Source organism: Amblyraja radiata, chromosome 10 (assembly GCF_010909765.2).
Source record: "Amblyraja radiata isolate CabotCenter1 chromosome 10, sAmbRad1.1.pri, whole genome shotgun sequence".
NCBI classification, from domain to species: domain Eukaryota; kingdom Metazoa; phylum Chordata; class Chondrichthyes; order Rajiformes; family Rajidae; genus Amblyraja; species Amblyraja radiata.
Window position 1 is genome coordinate 68182843 of NC_045965.1, and position 19475 is coordinate 68202317.

At 48.9% G+C, this 19475-nt stretch overlaps 1 protein-coding gene across 1 annotated transcript in view; it reads right to left on the reverse strand.

The window, feature by feature from the left end:
- The window catches only part of LOC116977420 (vitellogenin-like), a 31822-nt gene extending 13717 nt beyond the window's left edge, over positions 1–18105 (reverse strand). The window contains exons 1-20 of the mRNA XM_033027848.1: positions 18066–18105; positions 17936–17959; positions 17689–17840; positions 14661–14912; positions 13928–14089; positions 12988–13136; positions 12040–12187; positions 10525–10682; positions 9152–9317; positions 8085–8210; positions 7410–7628; positions 6574–6791; positions 6301–6398; positions 5220–5344; positions 5030–5131; positions 4536–4655; positions 3596–3779; positions 2309–2393; positions 2014–2199; positions 843–993 (exon numbers count right to left, since the gene is read on the reverse strand). Coding sequence (XP_032883739.1) covers positions 843–993; positions 2014–2199; positions 2309–2393; positions 3596–3779; positions 4536–4655; positions 5030–5131; positions 5220–5344; positions 6301–6398; positions 6574–6791; positions 7410–7628; positions 8085–8210; positions 9152–9317; positions 10525–10682; positions 12040–12187; positions 12988–13136; positions 13928–14089; positions 14661–14912; positions 17689–17840; positions 17936–17959; positions 18066–18105 — 2865 coding nt within the window. The remainder of the gene's footprint in view (positions 1–842; positions 994–2013; positions 2200–2308; positions 2394–3595; positions 3780–4535; positions 4656–5029; positions 5132–5219; positions 5345–6300; positions 6399–6573; positions 6792–7409; positions 7629–8084; positions 8211–9151; positions 9318–10524; positions 10683–12039; positions 12188–12987; positions 13137–13927; positions 14090–14660; positions 14913–17688; positions 17841–17935; positions 17960–18065) is intronic.
- Between the last annotated feature and the right edge of the window lie 1370 nt (positions 18106–19475).

Consider the following 19475-nt stretch of genomic DNA (forward strand, 5'->3'; position numbering starts at 1 on the left):
TAAATGCCTTACGCCTAATTTCTTAAGCTGTGGCCCCTGGTTCTGGACTCCCCCAACATCGGGAACATGTTTCCTGCCTCTAGCATGTCCAAACCCTTTATAATCTTATATGCTTCAGTAAGATACCCTCTCATCCTTCTAAACTCCAGAGTGTACAAGCCCAGCCGCTCCATTCTCTCAGCATATGACAGTCCCGTCATCCTGGGAATTAACCTTGTAAATCTACGCTGCACACCCTCAATAGCAAGAATGTCCTTCCTCAAATTAGGGGACCAAGACTGCACACAATACTCCAGGTGTGGTCACATTAGGGCCCTATACAACTGCAGAAGGACCTCTTTGCTCCTATACTCAACTCCTCTTGTTATGAAGGCCAACATGCCATTCACTTTCTTCACTGCCTGCTGTACCTGCATGCTTACTTTCATTCACTGATGAACAAGGACCACCAGATCCCGTTGTACTTCCCCTTTTCCCAACTTGACACCATTTGTGTCACTTATATGTAATTTCTGTACAATGTGTGTTATTGACGTCTATGAACTGACTTGATTACACTAAGGACTAGATTTTTGCATTAATATTAGGTTTTTTCAATTTATGTTTTTTTGGTGAATTGTGTTATCTTTAAGCCTTGAGTTTACAGACCGGTTAAACTGCAGCAAGTAGGAATTCCATTGTTGTGTTTCCAGCACATAGGACAATGAAAGACTGTTTTGTTGTGTGTCTGAGTGTATGTGTGTGTGTGATGCTGCTGCGAGCAAGGTTCGCAATGTAGCTGTACCTCACCACATGGAAGAGAACACGACCTGTGAAGCGTGTATTTTGTGGAGAATACTTACTACATTCCTCTCATCTGGAACCCTCCCTGACTGAGCCGACGACTGGAATCTTTGGCTGGAAATGTCCCTTCTTGTCGACCGAGGCAAGATGGGCACCCGTCTCACTGAGGAAAGGTTCTCCATATTCGCTGAGATGGCATAAACCTGAGAACTGGATATCGTAGATCATGTCAGTAAATAATGCAAACGCAAACAGCAATGGGCCATAAACACAAACACTAAATGTCCTGCATTAAACTGCATTTGCCGTTCCTCAGACAACTTGCCCAGCTGCTCAAGATCACGCTGTACTGTACAGCTCACGGTCAGACATATGTTCACAAGTCCAGAAGTGACAGGAGCAGAATTAGGCCATTCGGCCCATCAAGTCTTCTCCGGCTGATCTATCTCTCCTTCCTAACCCCATTCACCTGCCTTCTCCCCATAACCTCTGACACCCGTACTAATCAACAATCTGTCTCTGCCTTAAATATAACCCTTGATGGTCCCCACAGCCGTCTGTGGCAAAGAATTCCACAGATTCATCACCGTCTGAATAAAGAAATTCCTCCTTATTTCCTTCTTAAAGGTACGATCTTTTATTCTGAGGTTATGGTCTCTGGTCTTAGACTCTCCCACTAGTGGAAACATTCTCTCCACATCCACTCAATCCAGGCCTTTCACTATTCGGTAAGTTTCAATGAGGTCCCCCCTCATTCTTGTAAAATCCAGCGAGTACAGGCCCAGTGCCGACAAACGCTCATCATATGTTAACCCAATCATCCCTGGGATAATTTGGTTTAGTTTAGAGATAATTTAGTTTCGTTTAGTTTAGCATGAAAACAGGCCCTTCGCCCCACCGAGTCCGCATTGACCGGCGATCCCCGCACACTAACAATACCCTACACACACTGGGGACAATTTGCATTGATACCAAGCCAATTAACCTACAAACCAGTACGTCTTTGGAGTGTGGGAGGAAACTGAAGAACTCGGAGAAAACGCACATGGTCATGGGGATAACGCACAAACTCCGTACAGACAGCACCCGTAGTCAGGATTAAACCGGGATCTCTAGTGCTGTAAGTGCTGTAAGGCAGCAACTCTACCGCTGTCCCACCGTGCCGCTCACAAATACATTTAGTGCCACCCATCATTGTGCTAAACAAGAGGATGTGGTGAGTGAACTCACTCAATGCTGACAATCTTGTTCTCCTTCTGAGCGGGAGTGGTGTCGATCCTGAAGTTGCCCTCTTTCAGGTTGATCTTGGCGGTTATGTCCATGGGGATGGTTGAGCGGACGTTGGCCTGAAGACTCACTCCTGAGCGGATGTAACGCATGTTGATGCCCATGAAGGCCCTGGTGTGAATGGCCACACTGCAGAGAAGAAAGGAAGCCTTGGTGAGTGGATGAGGGCAGAGGTTGGCACCATCGGCTCAATGAGGCAGCCATGATCTCAGGAACTAAATTCCTTGCTAGTCCCTACCTTGGGGACAGACGAGCCTTCAGCTGAATCTTGGAGGTGAGTAACTGAGGAAGTCGGGAAATGGGAGGTTCAGAGCGGACTTCAACTGTATTGAGGGAAAGAGAATGAAAACCATGTTAAGTGTGATTAATGTTATACGTTGACCATAACCACGCAAAGTTCCTTTTATGTTATCCTTGTCACATTCAGACTTTGGGCTTTGATTTCTTTTGCACCAGATTAGGTGTTTTATTTATTTATTGCTGCCTATTCAGTACTTGCTTCAAATCCAGTTTAGCTGGTGGAAGTAACAATATCATTGTTGCATGTTGATCCTTGTGACAATTAAACGGGATCTGCTCGGGATCTGCCCCAGAGGCGCGGGCACTGTGCAACGGGTAGTGCTGCTCCATCATCTATCTCTCCAGCGACCTGGGGTTGACCCTGACCAGTGTGGAAATGCCAAAGACCAGAGGGCAAAGCTTTAAGGTGAGAGGGACAAGGTTTTAATGCAGATGTGCGGGGCATTTGATTTTTTACACAGAGGGTGGTGGGTGCCTGGAACGCGCTGCCATGGGTGGTGGTGGAGGCTGATACAATAGTGGTGTTTGACAGGCTTTAGGGTGTGGAGGGATATGGATCACATGTAGGTAGAGGAGACTAGTTTAACTAGTTTAACTAGGCTTCATGTTTGGTGTGGACTTGCCCACGCTGACCAGCGATTGACAGATTCTTCATTAGTACGGGTGTCGGGGTTATGGGGAGAAGGCAGGAGAATGGGCTTGAGAGGGAGAGATAGATCAGCTATGATTGAATGATGGAGAAGACGATGGGCTGAATGGCCTCATTCTGCTCCTAGAACCTATGAACTGATGAAGATTGTGGCCCAAAGGGATGTTCTTGTGCGGTACTGTTCGATCATCTCTGGGACCCAGTATAGACTCTGTTTTCACAAAGGTATACAGGTTCATGGATGGGAAAGGTTTAGAGGGATGTGGGCCAAACGTGAGCAGGTGGCACTAGTGTAGGTGGGACATGAGTCAGATACAGCTCTTAGACTGAATCAAGGGATATGGGGAGAAAGCAGGAACGGTGTACTGATTGTAGCTGATCAGCCATGATCATATTGAATGGCAGTGCTGGCTCGAAGAGCTGAATGGCCAACTCCTGCACCTATGTCCTCTGTTCCTATATTTCTATGACATGTTGGTCAGCTTTGAGTATGACTCCAGGACTCAGGTTCCCAGCCTGGGAGACAGGATGGAGAAGCAGGAGGATGGATCCATCAAGATGGGAAGAGAGCCTTACTGCTTCCTTTGGCCACAGCCAGACCAGTTGAGATGAAGTTGAGTTCCATGGGGAGACCGACGGCAGTCGGAACAACACGGCGAACCTCGGCGGCCATGATGGCCTTGGCGGGCTGGAAGTTGATGCCGTTGTTGAGTTGCTCCAGGTAATTCCTCCACTGGCCACTGAGGGGTTCCGTCATGATCTGTAACACCAAGGTCAGTGTTTAGTGTGACCATCCCACCTCTAGGATCAATACACACAAACCAACCTCCCTTCCATTGTCTCCATCTACACCTCACGCTGCCTCGGCAAGGCCAGCAGCATCATCAAGGACCAGTCTCACCCCAGTCACTCCCTCTTCTCCCCTCTCCCATCGGGCAAGAGGTACAGAAGTGTGAAAACACACACCTCCAGATTCAGGGACAGTTTCTTCTCAGAGAACGGTCCTGATCTCCCATCTACCTCATTGGTGACCCTCGGTCTATCTTTAATCTGACTTCACTGGACTTTATCTTCCACTAAATGTTATTCCCTTTATCCTGTATCTGTACACTGTAGACGGTTCGATTGTAATCATGCACAGTCTTTACGCTGACTGGATAGCACGCAACAAAAATGCTTTTAACTGCTGCTTGACACACGTGGTAATAAACCACACTAAACCAAACCAAGACTGTTGCTAAACTGAAGGAAGACATTGCTGGTTGTGGTCCTGACCTCCCATCTATCTCATTGTAGATCTTTGAATTATCTATAATCGGACTTTATCTCACACTCAATGTTGGCCCCTTCCTCTTGTATCTGTGTACTGTGGATGGCTCGTCTGTATTCATTAATAGTCTTTACATTGACTGGATCGCAGGCTAACAAAAGCTTTTCACTCGAGCTCAGTACAGGTGAGGATAAACTAAACCAAACCAAACCCAACCCCCACTGGCTTTGCCCACCACCTCCGTACCTGGCCAATTTGATCGATGGTGTCTTTGCGGATTTGGACAAAGGCCAGTTCCTGTCCGAACACTCTGACGTAAGCTGAGCCCAGGATTTCCTCCTCGGGGAAGTCCTTCCAGTTAACAATCTGGAGAAGAGAATGAACTTGGTGTGAGTGTAGGCACCCCAGAGGCAGAGGTCAGGGGTTAAAGGTGAGCAGGGAAAGGGTTTCATGGGAACCTGAGGAGCAACGTTTTAACACAGAGGAGGAGCAGGTGTAGGGAACGAGCTGCCGGTGGAAGTAGTTGAAGCCGGTACTATAATAACATTTCATCGCCACTTGGGCAGGTACATGGATAGGATAGGTTTAGAGGGATATGGGCCAAACGTGGGCAGGTGTGGCTAGTGTGGATGGGGCATGTTGGTCGGCGTGGGCAGGTTGGGATGAAGGGCCTGTTTCCACACTGTGTGACTCTGGGACTGGCGAGAGAATAATGTTGGTGTACTGGTGCCCAGCCTCACCTTGCTCAAGATACGACGGATGGATCTGTTCTCTGTGATCCTGATGTCTGTTGATCGAGACTTTGTGATGACTTCCTGTAGACCCTCAGCCCTCAAACCAACCTGTAGGGATGGACATAGATGGTGAGAATGCCTTCATTCATTGAATCAATGTGTGTTACACCTGTAGCCTCACAGCTTGAGTCATTACCTGAATGAGATCCACCTCACCACCCAAAGCATGACCCTTGATCTTGCCCATCAAGACTGTTGGAATGACGGTGCTGGATGACTTGATCATAAGTAGTTTGGCCGATATTCCTGCCATCACACGGTCTGCAGCACAAGAACACAACAACGATTTTACTTCGGAGTCACGTGAGTGACTACGTGAAGAAGCCCGCCAGGACGCATGCGTGCCATATCGCTTCACGCTTGCGAAACGACAGGCGGGGTGGAACGTTCCCCCGCAGCGGTAAGTTTGAAACCGCGACCCGCAGATAAGTGATTTACTCTGCGGTAGTTTTTGTCCCCGCGCTGTTTTTACACAGGGGGGGAAGCTGGACAAAATAGTGTCTACAAGTGCTGCGAGTAAAGCTGGCTGGGGAGGGCCACGAAGTTGCGGGAGCCAGCAGCAGCTGAAGGCACAAGCCCCGTAAGGGATCAGCTGTGCCGACTTTTTGTCCCGCGTCGGCCAGAACACCACGGCCAGGCGGGAGACTATTCAGAATGGGGCCGTCGACTTTTGACAAGTCGAAAACGGAGGAGGTGGGGTGGAACGACATTCCCCCGTAGCGACAATTTAAACCAGGACCTGCAGGTAAGAGCTGCGGTCTTTTTGTGTTTTCCAATGCTGATTACAGGTGGAGAAACCAACGGGCTGCGACAAAGCTGGTGAGGGAGGACCGCGGAGCAGCGGGCAGCCAGCGGCACTCGGATCACCTCTAATACAACTGGGACTGACGGACCGAACAGTGAACATGATCTCGGCGGCCCAAAGACAAAGTCAACCAAAAAACAGTATCTGGTCTATATCAGGAAGTGGGAGATGTACTGCCATAAAAACAACATCACCTACAGAGACATGAACATCCCGTCTGTTCTGGAATATCTGGCAGGCCTCCACTATGATGAGGGGCTCAGTTACAATGCCATCAACTGCGCCAGAAGTGCCCTATCGACTTACCTATATTCCATGCCACTATCTTGCATTCAAAACTCTTATGGTTCAGTCTTTGTGTTTCTGTAGCTGGCGTTGAAAATGCCACTGAGGGTGGGAGCCAGGTACTTACACATGAAGGTGTCCATGCGGTAAACCTTGCTGAATCGGTTGCCCAACTGCTCAAGCTTGGGGCTGAGGATGTTCAGGGCGAGATTGCAGGAGGTCGCCCTGTGGGAACAAGAAGCAGTGATGCTGACTAGGCTGGCGGATTCATACCTTGAGAAGGTCTATACTCTATGATGGATGTATTGGTGAGAGGCACCCTGCCTTCAGCACTCAGCACGGTGCTGCCACTGTGGAGCGGGCGTGCATGGATGAATGAACCAGTGCCTTGGGTACTTACAGAGAGTGGATGCCGGGCAGGCAGCTCCTGGACAGCGCTCTGATGTGTGAATGGGTGAAGCTGGCCACTTGTAGGCTGGTCTCAGTCAGCAGTGAGTTGGCCACCATGGAGACCAGGGTGAGTGGAGGCTTGGTGAGGAAGAGCACGGCACACGCCATCATCCGCTCCTCTGGGTGGTTCTTGCGATTCAGGAAGATTTGCACAGCAATGCGTTGTACCTGGAGAGAGAGAGAGATGACAAGGACCTGTCTTAGTAACTGCCCTGGACTGGTCATAGAGTCTACAGGTCAGAAACAGCCTGAAACCCAATTATAGAGTCATAGAGTCTACAGGACTGAAACTGGCCCTTTGGCCCAACACATCCATGCTGACCATTAATGGAGGCTTACAACATGGACACAGGCCCTTCGGCCCAACTCGTCCTCATTGACATCATTCGAGATCTGTAGCTCATCAGTATAGAACTCAGGTCTCTGCGCCGTGAGGCAGGGCTTTACCCACTGCACTGCCATTGGATCATAAGATCATAAGTGATAGGAGTAGAATTAGGCTATTCGGCCCATCAAGTCTACTGCAGCATTCAATCATGGCTGATCTATCTCTCCCCCCTACCCCATTCTCCTGCCTTCTCCCCATAACCCCTGACCCCCGAACTAATCAAGTGCCGCCCAATGAGGCAAGTAGTAAGTTGGATGGTCAAGACTCTTGACTCCTGACTGGACTCTTGGAGTCCACTTCCAGCCACAATTCACCGGGCGTATCAACAAGTTGCCCATCTGGGGGATGTCACTAAACAAAGACGACATTGGCCGCAAGTGAAGGTAACCAAGCTGTACCGTTTTGGGGTCCTTGTGTACGATGTTGCGCAGAGCCATGATGGCGTCCACACGGATCTTGAGTGGGAGGTTGGTGGAGACGGTTCCGAAGGATGGCAACAGTTTGACGATACTCTTGATGCTGCCGGGCTGCCCCGCATTGCCGATGGCTTTCAGGCCCAGCACGATGTTCTCATCGTTGCGTTGGCTGGTGGCTTCAGCCAGCAGGTTGTGAAGTGGCTGCAAGAGATGCCTTGTGTTTAGACTGGTGCACAGTAGCATGAGGGGGGTCTGGGGGGCCGGGGGACAGGGGGACAGGGGGACAGGGGGGCCGGGGGACAGGGGGACAGGGGGACTGGGGGACTGGACTGGGGGACTGGGGGACTGGACTGGGTGACTGGGGGACTGGGGGACTGGACTGGGGGACAGGGAGACCAGGGGAACTGGGGGACCAGGGGGACTGGGGGACAGGGGGACTGGGGGACAGGGAGACCAGGGGAACTGGGGGACCAGGGGGACTGGGGGACAGGGAGACAGAGAGACAGGGGGACAGGGGGACTGGGGGACTGGGGGACAGGGAGACAGGGAGACAGGGGGACAGGGGGACTGGAGGACTGGGGAACTGGGGGACAGGGGGACCAGGGAGACCAGGGGGATCGGGGTGGGGACCAGATGGGGTCGGTTGCAGGAACTCACCTTCAACACATCATCGGAGCATGTAGACTTGTCGGCACAGAATCGGAAGACCATGGAACCGTACGCCAGGAGCGTGGCCTTGCGCAGGAACGGGATTTCTTTGATCACACTGAGGTTGATGATCTCCTACAGTAAGAGAAAGCAAACGAGATGTCAAAGCAAATCTTCCAGCTGCTGGGACTAGAACATAGAGCAATACATCACAGGAACAGGCCCTTCGGCCCACAATGTCCATGCCCAACATGATGCTGAGATAACCGAATCTCCTCTGCCTGCACATCAACCCTATCCCTCCATTCCCTGCATATATACGTACGTGCCCATCTAAACCTCTTCAACCCAGTCCCAGCTAAAGACCAAGGGTCCAGACCCAAAATGTAATCTTCCCTCCAATGGACAGATGCAGGGAATGTGCCTGAGCTGCTGAGACGACAGCAGTTTGTGTTTAGCTCAGGATTCCAGCATCTGCAGTCCCTTGAGTCTAGTTGGGAGATTAATTACTTTCCTTCCTCAACTAGGTTTAAGTGCGACTCTGGTCACAGCTCAGTGAAGTTTACACTGAGGCAGGTTGTGTGGACAGCTAAAGGTTCTCATAATAAGTTCATCAGTTGTAGGAGCAAAATTAGGCCATCCAACCTATCAAGTCTACTCCTCCATTCAATCACGGCTGATCTATCTTTCCCTCTCAACCCCATTCTCCTGCCTTCTCCCCATAACCCCTGACACCCGTACTAATCAAGAATCTGTCAATCTTCACCTTAAAAATGTCCAATGAGTTGGCCTCCACAGCCGTCTGTGGCAATGAATTCCATAGATTCACCACCCTGTGACTAAACATTGTGTTACCTTGCACTAAACGTTATTCCCTTATCATGTATCTGTACACTGTGAATGGCTCGATTGTAATCATGTATTGTCTTTCCCCTGACTGGTTAGTTGCAACAAAAGCTTTTCACTGTACCTCGGTACATGTGACAATAGACTGAACTGAACTGAGCTGAGTCAGTTGAGCTGCTGACTTGGTACATCAAGGAGACATCAAACAGATGGATAATGGGAATACTCACGATGGCTAAGTTCATAACTGGACGATCGGTCTTGACTTGGTGCATTGCCAGCAGTAAAGTCTGCAGGATCTCCATGCGACTGATCTCCGATTCTTGGATGCGGCCCTTGAGGCATCTCAGGGAGTCGATCGTCCCGACGGCAGGAAGTGCTTCAATGAACCAACGCCTGCAATCATGGAACAACACAAGCTCCTTGAATCAATATTGGTCTGGCCAACTCTAGATGGCTCACTGGACCTTTCCTCCAGTCAACCCCCTGGCACAGATTTCCTTTTTCCACTTGTGCAGTCTAGCCATTACTGTCGGCAACGTGTTTCCCTGACAAGCAAACTTCTGAAGAACGATGGCAGAAACGTTTGAGTTTGAAGAAGGGTCCCGACCCGAAACTTTATCTCATAGAGTCATAGAGCATGGAGACAGGCCCTTCAGCCCAACTTGCCCATGCCGACCAACATGTCCCATCTACACTACTGACCTGCCTGCGTTTGGCCCTTCTAAACCTGTCCTATCCATGTCCTTGTCTAAATGTATTTTAAATGTTGTGACAGCACCTGCATCATTTCCTTCCACAGATGCTGCCTGACCTGCTGAGTTCCTTTGTGCTTTTCTCAAGATTCAGGCACAGGATTCCCCTATTTACACCTCACGCTGCCACGACAAGGCCAGCAGCATCATCAAGGACCAGTCTCACCCCGGTCACTCCCTCTTCTCCCCTCTCCCATCGGGCAAGAGGTACAGAAGTGTGAAAACGAACGCACACCTCCAGATTCAGGGACAGTTTCTTCCCAGCAGTTATCAAGCAACTGAACCGTCCTATCACCAACTAGAGAGCGGTCCTGACCTCCCATCTACCTCATTGGAGACTCTCGGACTATCTTTAATAACTTCACCGGACTCTATCTTCCACTAAATGTTATTCCCTTTCTCCTGTATCTGTACACTGTGGACGGCTCGATTGTAATCATGTACAGTCTATTTGCTGACTGGATAGCAGGCAACATGAAAGCCTTTCACTGTACCTCAGTACACGTGACAATAAACTAAACTAAACGACAGTCAGAAAGAGTTGTAGTTCCTCGTGTCTCCAGGGAAAGGTAATGTGAGGCAAACTGCTACGACACTGCTGTCTGTATTATGTCAGCAGGTGTAATGAGGGAAGGTTGTACAGGCTGGGCGAACACTGGCTGGAATGTAGGTGAGTGAGACAAGGCTAGATGGAAACAGATACATCCTGTTGTGTTTTCACCCAGTGTATGATTCCCCTCCCCCATGGAGCCATCTAGAACTAGGGTCACTCGCTTCTAAATAACAAGTTTGCAATTACACAAGACTATTATTTTCTCCACACAAAGAGGCAGAATACGATGGCTTACCTTAACTCAGGCTGGCTCTTCACCAGTCTCCAAATCTCAGCCAGGCTGGAATGATCCGCGGATCGCAGGAGCTGAATGAGCTCCAGGAATCGAGAGGGTGCATCACTGTGGATAGTCTGTACATTGTGTTGGGCAATGTGGTTCAGTGTGTCCTTCACCTACACACAACAAGTGGGAGACAAGGTGAAGTCCAGGACTAACACAGTCTTATAGTCACACCAAACAGCCACAGGCCCAACTAGTCCTTGCCGACCAACATGTCCCATCAACCATCAATGGTCCCACCTGCCCGCATTTAGCCCTTCTAAACCTTACCTCACCATGTCCCTGTCCACACATCTGAAGAAGGGTCTCAACCTGAAACATCACCCATTCCTTCTATACAGAGATGCTGCCTGTCCCGCTGAGTTACTCCAGCATTTTGTGTCTATCTTTGGTGTAAATCAGCATCTGCAGTTCCTTCCTACACATCCTCTAAATGTTGTTCATGTTCCTGCCTCAACCACTTCCTCTGGCAGCTGGTTCCATACAGCCCACCCAAGCGAAAAACCTTTGTAGTTCTCTGTGTAAAAGTTCCTCAAAACTTATCTTAAACTTACATCCTCTGGTTCTTGATTCCTCTACTCTGGGGAAAAAGACTGTGCATTCACCCTATCTATTCCCCTCATTATTTATACATCTCTATAAGATCACCCCTCAGCTTCCTGTGCTCCAAGGAATAAAGTCCCATCCTGCCCAATCTCTCCCGATACCTCAATCACTCAAATCCATGACAACATCCTTGTAAATCTTCTCTTTTTCCAGCCAAACAACTGCCTTCCCACAGCAGGGTGACCAATACTGAGCACAATATTCCAAGTGTGGTCTCACCAACATAGAGTGACAGAGTCACACAGCACGGAAACAGGTCTTATGGCCCAACTTTCCCACGCCGACCAAGATGCCTCATCTACACTAGCACCACCTGCCCACATCCCTCTAAACCTTCCTTATCCATGATCCCGTCCAAATGTCCTTTACATGATGTTATAAGACAAACGTTTTGTACATATTGCCCCAAATTCAATACTCTGTTTCAATATTCAGTTCCCTGCTTGATAAAGGGCAGCGTGCCAAATATATTCTTCACCTCCCTATACCATACTGTCTGATGTGAAAACCCACACCTCCAGATTCAGGGATAGCTTCTTCCCACCTGTTATCAGGCAACTGAACCATCCTATCACCAGCTAGAGAGCAGTCCTGAACTATTGTCTACCTCATTGGATATCCTCCGACTATCTTTGATTAGACTTTACAGGCTTTATCTTGCACTAAACGTGATTTACTTTATACCCTTCATCATGTATCTGTACATTGTGGACAGTTCGATTGTAATCATGTATTGTCTTTCCACTGACTGGTTGGGGCACAACAAAAGCTTTTCACTGTACCTCGGTACACGTGACAATAAACTAAACTATACTCAGAGGTTTCCTATCTCCCCGTGAGCAGTGTGGAGGCGCTGAGCTTCACCTTAAGGATGATGTTCTGGTCACGGATGAGAGTGAAGGGCTGTTGGAGAACGTTGCTGTCACTGCGGAACTGAAGGGTGCGTTGGATCTGGAAGTCGGGCACTTCACTCATGGTTGCTGTGGTGATCTGCTCCAAGATCAGGCTCTGTCTGCAATGGGAAACATTCATCACAAGGTCTCCGTCACCAACATGGCCGCCACGGAATCTCAAACATGCTCTACAGCCCACTGCCGCCCCAGGGCAGTGCCACACGGTTGGCAGTGGCAGCTTTGGATCACGGTCTGGCTCAGTAACTCCAACGCCCAGAAATGATGGAGACTACAGAGAATGGTGGACACTGGCCGGTCATCACAGTACTGACCCCCCCCCCCCACCATCAAATGTCCATCACAGTACTGACCCCCCCCCCACCATCGAAGGTCCATCACAGTACTGACCTACCCACCATCGAAGGTCCATCACAGTACTGACCCCCCCCCACCATCGAAGGTCCATCACAGTACTGACCCCCCCCCACCATCGAAGGTCCATCACAGTACTGACCTCCCCACCATTGAAGGGAACTACCCAGTCTTCTCAGAGTGCTGCAGTTTGCTATCATCTCCCAAAGATGTGTGGGTTTGTAGATTAATCGGCCTCTGTAAATTGTTCCCAGTGTGCAGGGAGTGGATGCGAAGGTGGGATAAGACAGAACTAGTATGAACGGGTGATTGGGGGTCAGCATGCACTGGGTGGGCCGAAGGGGCTGTTTCCATGCTGTATCATTCAATCAATCAGTCAATAATTGGTTGTCCATCAGACAAGGTTGATTTAATCAGAACACAGCAGAGGGAGCAGCAATCATGGCGGTGACATGAGAATCCGAAGCAAAGACCAGTCTTGGCTGAGATGTGATGATGGGAATGATTGGACATTGGTCAGCGGAGGGTTGAGTGTGTGAGTACATACCTGGCCTCAACGCGCATTGTACCGTCCAGTTCATGGAAGGGAGTGAACTGATGCACCTCCCGGACCTTGGCTTCCTGCAGGATGGCCCCGGCAGCAGTGGGCTTCAGGACATGGGTGAAGGTCACAGAGGCTCGGATATTCCTGCCTCTCTGTTGGTGGGACAAGAACATGGTGGTTACCGGTCTTCAGCCCAACTTGCCCACGCCCACCAACATGTCCCATCCACATTAGTCCCACCAGCCTGCGTTTGGCCCATATCCCTCCAAACCTGTCCTATCCATGCACCTGTCCAAATGTTTTTTACACATTGTGATAGTCCCATCTCCAACTGCCTCCTCTGGCAGCTCATTCCATACACCCACCACCCTTTGTGTAAAACTGTTACCCCCCTGATTCCTATTAAATCTTTCCCCCTCTCTCCTTAAACCTATGTCCTCTGGTTCTTGATTCCTCTACTCTGGGCAAGAGACCGTGCATTCATCCTATCTATTCCCCTGATGATCATATGCACCTCCTAAGATCACCTCATCTTCCTGCGCTCCAGGGAATAAAGTCCAAGCCTGCCCAACATCTCCCTGTAGCTCAGGCCCTCATGTCCTGGCAACATCCTCATAAATCTTCTCTGCACTTTTCAAAGCTGGATAGAAAGAGCAGGGAACTGGGACTCTGGTAAGAAGCAGGTGACTGTTACAATGCTTAGAAGGGCGTCAGTGAAAGGAACAGAATTAGGCCATTCGGCCCATCTAGTCTACTCCTCCATTCAATCATAGCTGATCTAACTCTCCCCTCAACCCCATTCTCCTGCCTTCTCCCCATATCACCTAACACCCTTGGTGGGCCGAAGGGCCTGTATCCGCACTGTATCTCTAAAGGAAACTAAGCCTCTGATGGTCACATTGGGTTGTGTTGACCTGAGATGGATGAACAATGAAAGACTCACCAGTTGGCAGCTGGGGCAGAGTTGTGTGTAGGCCATGCCAGTGTGCTTCACCACCTTCTCCTGGCAATTGTTCAGGTCCTTGGACTTAATAATGGTTACACGTTCCTTCCTCTTGTCTTCTTGGACCAGGTATCTCGCATGGCAGATTCCTTCAATCCCAGCCTGCACGGGAGCAACTCCAAGTGTTATTGGACAAGAAGGGGGAAGAGCAGCAAAATGTGGACACAGCCCAGACTATCACACAAACCAACCTCCCTTCCATTGACTCCATCTACACCTCACGCTGCCTCGGCAAGGCCAGCAGCATCATCAAGGACCAGTCTCACCCCGGTCACTCCCTCTTCTCCCCTCTCCCATCGGGCAAGAGGTACAGAAGTGTGAAAATGCACACCTCCAGATTCAGGGACAGTTTCTTCCCGGCTGTTATCAGGCAACTGAACCGCCCTCTCACCAACTAGAGAGCGGTCCTGACCTTCCATCTACCTCATTGGAGACCCTCGGACTATCTTTGAAAGGACTTTGCTGGCTTTACCTTGCACTACACGTTATTCGCTTCTCATGTATCTGTACATTGTGGACGGCTCGATTGTAATCATGTCTTGTCTTTCCTGCTGACTGGTTAGCACGCAACAAAAGCTTTTCACTGTACCTCGGTACACGGGACAATAAACTAAAGGGAATGTGAAAGTGAGCGATTGTGGAGCGAGAGTAAGGATGGAGAACAAATCCTTACCTCTTGCAGGTCGTAGGCAGACTGAGCCTTCTTGATGGTGATCTGGAAGATGTTGAGGATCCCTCTGTGGATGTTGAGGATGTCTTCAGGCAGGTTGGCCGGGACAAAGATGGTCCCCACACGTCCATTGATGTACTCGAACTTCACGGCTTTGGTCAAGAGTGGAGCCAATCGTTCCGTCAGCTTCTTCGCGGAAGTGAACGGGTCCTTTGGCCAAATTCCATTGAGTTCTTGGATGCGGGGTTCTTCAATCTGAGAAAGCAAGTTGACATCAGTCCATGCACAAACAAGGTTCTAACTCCACATCGTATGATCAACTCATTAGGAAGGTGTTTGTTTGCACCCATCCATTGAAGTTTAGACCACGCACACACACTACATACTTTGTGAAGAAGGCAGCTCAGAGAAAAGTCATGTTCTGCTTAGCCAGTTGACCAGATTGCAAGTTGTGCAAGAGTTATAATGTGATAGAACATGATACAGGACAGACCAGGCATAGGCCCTTCGGCCCACCTTGAATGTTCCAGACATGATGCCAATTTAAACTTCACATGGTTCTATCTCACCATTCCCCAGCTGTTCATGTGTCTGGCTCAATGCCTCTTAAACATCACTGTTGTATCTGCTTCCACCATCTCCCCAGCAGTGTGTTCCAGGCACCCACCTCTCTGTGTGTAAAACACTTGTCCCACACATCTCCTTGCACCTTCCCCCTCTCACCTTCTGGTCTTTGACATTTCCACCTGGGGAACAAGGTTCTACCCAATCTCTGCCTCTCATCATTTTCTATAATCAGGTCTCCCCTCAGCCTCCGATGCTCCAGAGTAAACAATCCAAGTGTGTCCAACCTGTCCTGTGTTGCAAGGACTATTAAAGTCCAGTCATTCAACTGTCTTTGGGACTGGGATCCATGTTCACTGTATTACACACTTGTTGTTAACCAATTTCCCAACTGTTTGTGGGCTCTGGTTCAGGGTACGACTGCCACTCACAGCGAGTGTGCCAAACACAACCAAACTTGCTAACCATGTCCCTGCTGTTAGTGCAACCAGAACACATACTGGTCATATCAGGATTCATGAACTAGACTTGTAACTACACTGGGAGATAAGGGAACAGATGTCAGCTTCCTGGCACCTTACAGAGTCTAGCTCTGTAACGTCCTGCACTTTACCGGGAAACTGAACCGTCCTCTCACCAACCAGAGAGCGATCCTGACCTCCCATCAAACTCAATGGAAACCTTCAAACTATCTTTAATCAGATTCTACTGGACTTTATCTTGAACTAAACGTTATTCCCTTTATCCAGTATCTATACTCTGCGGATGGTTTGATTGTAATCATGTATAGTCTTTCCACAGAGACCACGTAACAAACATAGAAACATGGAAACATAGAAAATAGGTGCAGGAGTAGGCCATTCGGCCCTTCGAGCCTGCACCGCCATTCAATATGATCATGGCTGATCATCCAACTCAGTATCCCATCCCTGCTTTCTCTCCATACCCCCTGATCCCTTTAGCTACAAGGGCCACATCTAACTCCCTCTTAAATATAGCCAATGAACTGGCCTCAACTACCTTCTGTGGCAGAGAATTCCACAGATTCACCACTCTCTGTGTAAAAAATGATTTTCTCATCTCGGTCCTAAAAGACTTCCCTCTTATCCTTAAACTGTGACCCCTAGTTCTGGACTTCCCCAACATCGGGAATAATCTTCCTGCATCTAGCCTGTCCAACCACTTAAGAATTTTGTAAGTTTCTATAAGATCCCCCCTCAATATTCTAAATTCTAGCGTGTACAAGCCGAGTCTATCCAGTCTTTCTTCATATGAAAGTCCTGCCATCCCAGGAATCAGTCTGGTGAACCTTCTCTGAACTCCCTCTATGGCAAGAATGTCTTTCCTCAGATTATGCTGACAAACACACTTTTCATTGTACACGTGACAATAAACAAAACTAAACTCTGTTATCGCTTCCCCATCCCGCTCATTCGCTCGTCCTTTAGTCTTCCGGGTTTTCCTCCCTGTGTCAGAATATTCCTGAAGATCCAGACCCCTTCTGGCAAAGTCCTCGACCATCTCTGTGTATTCCCCACTGATGGGCAGGAATAGTTTGTCTTTGTGTGGCTCCGTGGTCAATACTGGCCATCGTGTGACGTGGAACATTTCCACATCTGCCCAGTTCTCCCTCCCTTCCTGTTCCCAGATGTGGTTGGGAATATTGAACACTGTGGTTCAACTAGAACAAGCTTGAATAATGACAGGACTCGAACCTCGTGCCCATGACTGAATATTCCCTGAAAACCAACACAAAGAAGAACTGCAAGACGAATGAAATCTGAAACCAAATCCTAAATTGCTGAAAACTCTCAGCGGATCAGGCAGCATTTGTGGAGAGAAATAAGGAACGAACATTTCAGGGTGAAGCTTTGTTAAAATAGTTCTGACAAAGGGCGTCTGGACTGAAACGTTTTTCTCTTTCCACAGATGCTGCCTGACCTGCCGAGTGTTTCCATCAAATTCGGTTTCTGGTTAACAGAGTCATAAAGGGATGGAAACAGGCCATTCGGCCCGCCGTGTCCATACTGACCCCAGTGCTCCAGGGAAAATAGAACACGTCTCTTTGTTCCCTCCTCGGATGTGAAACACTCTGCGCCAGGAATGGTGCTGGAGAATCCCTGGTATTTCTCTCCCACACAAGCAAATCCTTCATAGGTTCCAGGAGTAGACGTCGGCCATTTGGCCCTTTCCATCTACTCCGCCATTCAATCATGGCTGATCTATCTTTCTCTCCCAATCCCATTCTCATGTCTTCTCCCCATGACCCTTGACACCCGCACTAATCAAGAAACCTTCTGCTGGAAGGTTGTACAAGTCCCTACTGAAGAAAGCTCTCGACCTGAAACGTCACCCATTCCTTCTCTGCAGAGATGCTGCCTGTCCCGCTGAGTTACTCCAGCATTCTGTGTCCACCTTCGCTACAACATGCTCTGGCAGCTGAAACATTGCAGGATTGTCCACCTACCTGCAGCAGGTATTGTCTTTGTCCAACGCCCCTGATTTTCACTTTGCAGATCAGCCTAACTCCAGCTTGGTTCAATCCTCTCTCGGGCAGTCCAGACAGAATCACACCTTCATACCTGTAGATGTGAAGGCTGTTTTCGGAGAAGCTGGGATCTGTACAAAGAGAAAAAACAAAGGTAGCATGGCGATAAAGATGGGCCTGGCTAGGAAAGTCTCTGCGGCTTGAGGGAGAGGAAGGATATACGTACCATATTTACTGACATGATCACTCCCTGTGGAAGGAAGGAAGAAGCAGAAATGAACATCGGAAATGAATTGAACAGACACTCACAAAGTTGGTTTAAGAAGTGGACAAGGTAGACCAAAGCCTTGACTTACCCACAAGGGCGAGAGCCAACAGGAAGATGAGGGACTTCATGTTGAATCTGCCTTCTCTGGGTTTTGCTGCCCAATATATAGCCGGCTCTTCTGGGTCAGCTGACCACGAGTGCTGAGTCGGCCACTTCTTGTCGGGTTCAACGGTCGAGATGTTTGGCACATCTCCACACATCCAGAGTCATGTTGAAGAGAGGTGAAAACTTGCCACCATTAGATGTTTGTGAGATGATGTGGCTTGACATCAGGTGTGACGTGACCACGTAGGTTAGGGTGACCGGACTAGATCGAGATAACTCGCCCCTTATCAACGCAGTGACTTTGGTGACACACAATGTGTGTTCATTCCACAAGTTTGTTGTTGACTTTGTTCAGCTTGACATTGGGTTGCGAGAATCTTTTCCAAACGGTAAACAATTCAACCAATTCCCCCCAGTCTAACGGCCAAAGGGAAAGTGTGTCCACTTGTTAGATTCTGCACGTAAATGCAACATGATTGTGATGATATAGAAGTGTGATCAGGAGAAGGATGTTGTTATTATTATTATTAACATTATACTTATGGGCGCCTTTAAAGACTCTCACGGACCGCTTTACACAATTTAATAAGCAGATTACAAAACATATAAGCAGAATAAAACAAAAAACAAAACAAAATAGTAGGGACATCAACAACACACAATTGAAAGAGAGAGCAGCGGTAACTAATGGCGCCAGCGTTCACTCTCCCTTGTTGTGGAGACACAAGGAATGCTAGATGTTCTGAAGCATCAATCTGGAATCTGGAGCATAACGCAAAGTGCTGGAGGAAACCAGCAGGTCAGGCAGCATCTGTGGAGGGAAGAGATAGTGAACCTTTCAGGTCGGGACCCTTCTTCAGACTGGGGGGAGCCGACCTGAAAAGTCATGGAGTCATGGTACTGTCCGATTCACCTCTACCCCATTGCGGGCGTGGGACTTCTGCAACAATGCTGAGAATGATATTCAGCATTCTATATCTTCCCCTTTGCATCACCTATTGTAGAGTCATAGAGTGATGCAGCGTGGAAACAGGCCCTTTGGCCCAACTTGCCCACCCCGGCCAAAGTCTCCCATCTACACTAGTCCCACCTGCCCGCGTTTGGCCTACATCCATCTAAACCTGTCCTATCCATGTAGCTGTCAAACTGTTTCTTAAACATTGTGATAGTCCGAGCCTCAACTCCCTTCTCTGGCAGCTCGTTCCATACGCCCACCACCCTTGGGGTGTAAACAAAAGTATGATACTTTGGTTTGACTAGATTGCATCTATGTCCAGTATTGTCTGATCTGTTTGGACAGCGTGTAAAACAAAGCTTTTCTTTGTACATCGTTCACTTGACAATGATGAGGGAGTGCAGCGTAGGTTCGCCAGGTTAATTCCCGGTGTGGCAG